Below are 4390 nucleotides of genomic sequence, written 5' to 3'. Positions count from 1 at the left end.
GGCAGCAGTGCTAATCACTGAACCACTGTGCTGATCTGATTGAATCTGGGATACGGTGGGAGGTAGGGGGTTGTATGCGGAAACTGGCGAAATCAACATTGGTACTGTGTGGTTGGAGGGTCCCAAGGCGGAAGATGAGGTGTTCTTCCTTGAGGAGTCGGGTGGCTAGAATCTGGTGGTGGAGGAGGTCCAGGACTTGCTTGTCCCTGGCTGAATGGAAGGGGGAGTTAAAGTGTTTGGCCAAAAGTCACTAGGGTTGTTTGGTGTGCGTGTCCCAGAGATGATAAGCAAGTTGGCGTCCTGTCTCCCCAGTATACAGGACACCACATTGAAAACAACGGACACAGTAGATGAGATGTTTGGATGTGCAGGAAAATCTCTGACAGATGTGGAAGGGTCCTGTGGGGCCTTGGATGGAGGTGAGGGGGGAGGTGTGCTCCCAAGATGAGGTTAAATAGTTCATCAACTTCACAAACACCTTCCACCTTGAACTGAAGCTCACCTGGACCTCCCTCTCCTTCCTGGACCTCTCCATCTCCTTTTCCAGTGACCGACTCAACATGGACATCTACTTCAAACCCACAGACTCCCACAGCTACCTGGACTACACCACCTCCCACCATGCCACCTGTAAAAACACTATCCCTTACTCTCAATTCCTCTATCTCTACCACATGTGCTCCAAAGAGGACCAATTCCACCATAGAAAATCCTAGATGGGCTCCTTCTGCAAGGACTGCAATTTCCCCTCCCACATAGTTGATGATGCCATCCAGCACATCTCATCCACTTCCCATACCTCCACCCTTGAACCTCATCCCTCCAATTGTAGCAAGGACAGAAACCCTCCCTCACCCTGCCTGGTCCTCACCTTCCACCCCACCAACCTCCGGATACAACATGGCATTTCTGCCGCCTATAAACAGACCACGGCATCAGGGATACGTTTCCCTCCCCACCACATCCATGTTCCGCAGAGACAATTCCTTCTGCGACTCCTTTGTTAGGTCCATGGCCCACACCAACTCTCTCTCCACTTCCAGCACCTTCTCTTGCCACCGCAAGAAATGCAAAACCTGTGCTCACACCTCCCTACTCACCACCGTCCAATGCCCCAGTGGATCCTTCCACATCCAACAGAGATTTAACTGTACTTCTGCAAGTCATCTACTGTGTCCGTTGCTCTTGGTGTGGTCTCCTCGACATTGGGGAGACAGGACGCCAACTTGTGGAATATTTCAGAGAACAACTCTGGGAGACGCACACGACACAACCCCAACGCCTTCTGACTGAACACTTTAATTGCCCCTCTCATTTCGCTAAGCTCATGCAAGTCCTGGGCCTCCTCCACTACCACACTCTAGCCACTCGATGCCTGGAGGATCAACACCTAATCTTCCACCTTGGGACCTTCCAACCACATGGGATCAATGTAGATTTCACCAGTTTCTTCATTTCTGCTCCACCCACCTTATCTCAGAGCCGACCTTCCAATTCTGCATCGCCTATTGAACTGTCCTACTTGTCAATCTTTCTTCCCATCTATCCCCTCCACCCTCCTTTCCAATCTATCACCATCACCTCCCCAACTTGATCTATCACATTCCCAGCTACCTTCCCCCACATCCCCCTCATTTATCTCCAAGCCCCTTTGAGCCACCCCCTCATTCCTGATGAAGCGCTTATGCTCTCAACGTCAACTGTCCTGCTTCTCGGATACTGCCTAACGTGCTGTACTATTCCAGCACCACACTCTGGATTCGTGTCTCTGGGCCAATGCTGGAAATTGAGATGAACGGAGGTTTAGTATAGCTTTGACATTACAGACATGAGGGGCCTCTTCTGTACTGAGAGATTCTCTTAAATCACAGCTCCCTGATTACAGCAATTAAGAGCCAGGAACCTCCAGTTTGCACCTTGCTTGTGTTGAATTAGCTATGGCAATAGAAATAATATAATTGACTTAAGTTTTGGATCAGGAAGAGGTAACTTGATTTTGCTGCAGATCCAGCAACCCTACCTATCTAACTATATGCTTTTTGCAAACAGGATAGGTTTTAGTTGAATGCTTTCAGTGATCCTCTTTGGGGTAGATAGTCATGACAAGTTTACACAGGCAGTTTCTATTTTAAACATGGATATGAAGATTTCATTGTGGAGAAAGTGAACAGGTACTCAAATGTAATATGCTTGATATACTGTACGTGAGAAGAGTGATAATTTTACATGTGAATTGAAAGGGAACCCATATAAGAAGAGCATATGACATAGGAGTAGAAGTAGGCCATTCAACCCATCGATGATGCTCCCCTATTCATGAGACTGCAATTGATCTGATGATTCTCAATGTCACCTTACTGCCTTTTCCTCATCACCCTTGATTCCATTATTGATCAAGAATTTCTCTCTCAGCTTTAAATATACTTGGTGGCCCAGCCTCTTCAGCCTCTGTGATAAAGAATTCTACAGATACACTACTCTCTGAGAGAAGAGATTCCTCCACATCTGTCTTAAATGGGTGACCTTGTATTCTGAGATTATCTCCTCTATCATTAATTCAAGACAAAACATGCTTAAAAGGAACATAATTCCACCATTTTAGATCAGCAATAACTCAGTTGAATAACAAAGTATACTGCTAAAAAGATGAGTCAATTTGTTATAAATCTGTCTTGCTGCTAAGCTCTTTTAATTGCATGATTTAGAAAATATTGTTCTAAGTATGGAGTTTTCACTTGAATATCCTGAGTTTAATTTGGTTAATTGTTGATTTTTGTTATATTTTTCAAATAACAGTTTAAATTATCAAATGTTTTATTTTTTTTCAGGGCCATTTGTAGAACGAGCCATTATTTGCAGTGCAACCAGTGAGTCTTTACTGTTCAAAGTAGAACCTTTCCTTCCTCAAGTGACGACAGAAGATAATGAAGAGAATGAAAATGTCAATAATTAACTATATTGTATTATTAAGTATAGATGATCTGCTAATTGCTGTTGTATGTCCATTTGGCAGATTGTGATGCAATAAAAGCTTTGATTCATGTGACATGAATGAACAAGTTTGTCAGCTTTGCTTAAACAGGGGTTTTGGGCATTGAAATTGAATCAAGTAAACAACCAGTGTGCATCTTGTTCATGTTTGTTTAAGACAAATATTTGCTGTTGCACAGATACAATCCTGCTCATGTTTGTTCAATGAGAATGATTGTTAAATATTATTCTCAATATAGCTTGATACTATCGTAAGGATTACCTTCCATATGGTGTCTCCAAATATCTGGATGTCTCCAATGTTCCAAATTACCATATCTTGTATACCCTGCTTTAAAGTACTGCGATAATTTATAATTTGAAGAATTATAGTTGTCACATTAAAGACTGTCTGGGCTTGACTCAACATGGTTATAATTCTAGTATAACAATTGGGCAAAACTCTATAGTACTTAACATATCCGCTGAGTACTTTCTAAACTGAAGCAGTTTCCAAATTTCCAATTAAATTCACATTTTCTTATGTTGTCAATGTACATGCATGAAACTATTTAGTGGCAGTGTATTTTAATATGTTCCTTTGTGAGCAAGATTCAGAAAGACATGTTCGATTCTCTTACCTTCTCTTTAGAAGATGCAATTTTCATTGAATCACAAATGCTGGAACAAAATATGCAATAATCATGAATCCGTGTGAAAACGTTTCAGGTGGACACCACTGTTAAAAGGAGAAGTATAAACTAGAAAACTAAATTAAAAGTTAAAATTCTGGACATAAACAGCAGACCTAATTGCATCTTTAAATGGAAAAATATATTAACATTCCTTATTAGGGCTGTCTTCAGAACTCTCAAATGGTTATCTGAATGGGCCTTCATGTACGATAGAGGTTCTGAGGTGGGTGAGACAAAACTAAACTCTTCTTTACCTCATGAATGCATTGGGTTAACTCTTGTATCATTTGTGATTCTGCTAATCATTTCAGCTCAATATTTGTAGTTTTATATTATATTTTTATTCTCATCATTTTCTGCTATGCAAAGTAATATATATCAACACATGTTGAAATTGGCAAAACTCCTAAGTTTCCTCCGTGGTGGTTTGATGTGACAGGTTGAACAATGTCTCCTGCAGCAGACATCCCTGTGGTACATGGACAGAGAGACTGCACTATAGGTTTGTAAATGTCTATGATGGGCAAATGGCATCAACTTAGGTTTGGGAAGAGAACTCATTAACCACATGACGAGGACGACTGGTAAGTGATATGGTAATTATGATATATTTGTGTTTTGATGCCAACACCAAGGAGGACGTGGAGTCACTAAGCCTGAAAGCAATAAGCTGATTGCTGAAAGTGAGCAGGCCATCACTGGTCGTATGGAACTCCAGAGAACGT

At 41.8% G+C, this 4390-nt stretch overlaps 1 protein-coding gene across 3 annotated transcripts in view; it reads left to right on the top strand.

Moving 5' to 3' along the window:
* mrpl1 (mitochondrial ribosomal protein L1) overlaps positions 1-3046 on the top strand; it is a 74992-nt gene extending 71946 nt beyond the window's left edge. For 2 of the 3 annotated variants that reach the window (XM_043696360.1, XM_043696343.1), the window contains one exon: positions 2829-3046. In XM_043696360.1, coding sequence (XP_043552295.1) covers positions 2829-2840 — 12 coding nt within the window. In that variant the 3' untranslated portion in view covers positions 2841-3046. The remainder of the gene's footprint in view (positions 1-2828) is intronic. The other variant, XR_006312584.1, reaches the window with a different exon arrangement.
* The last annotated feature ends 1344 nt before the right edge of the window (positions 3047-4390 follow it).

The sequence above is a fragment of the Chiloscyllium plagiosum genome, chromosome 1 (genome assembly GCF_004010195.1).
Source record: "Chiloscyllium plagiosum isolate BGI_BamShark_2017 chromosome 1, ASM401019v2, whole genome shotgun sequence".
In the NCBI taxonomy this organism is placed as follows: Eukaryota; Metazoa; Chordata; class Chondrichthyes; order Orectolobiformes; family Hemiscylliidae; genus Chiloscyllium; species Chiloscyllium plagiosum.
This window is presented reverse-complemented; position numbering and strand designations above follow the sequence as displayed.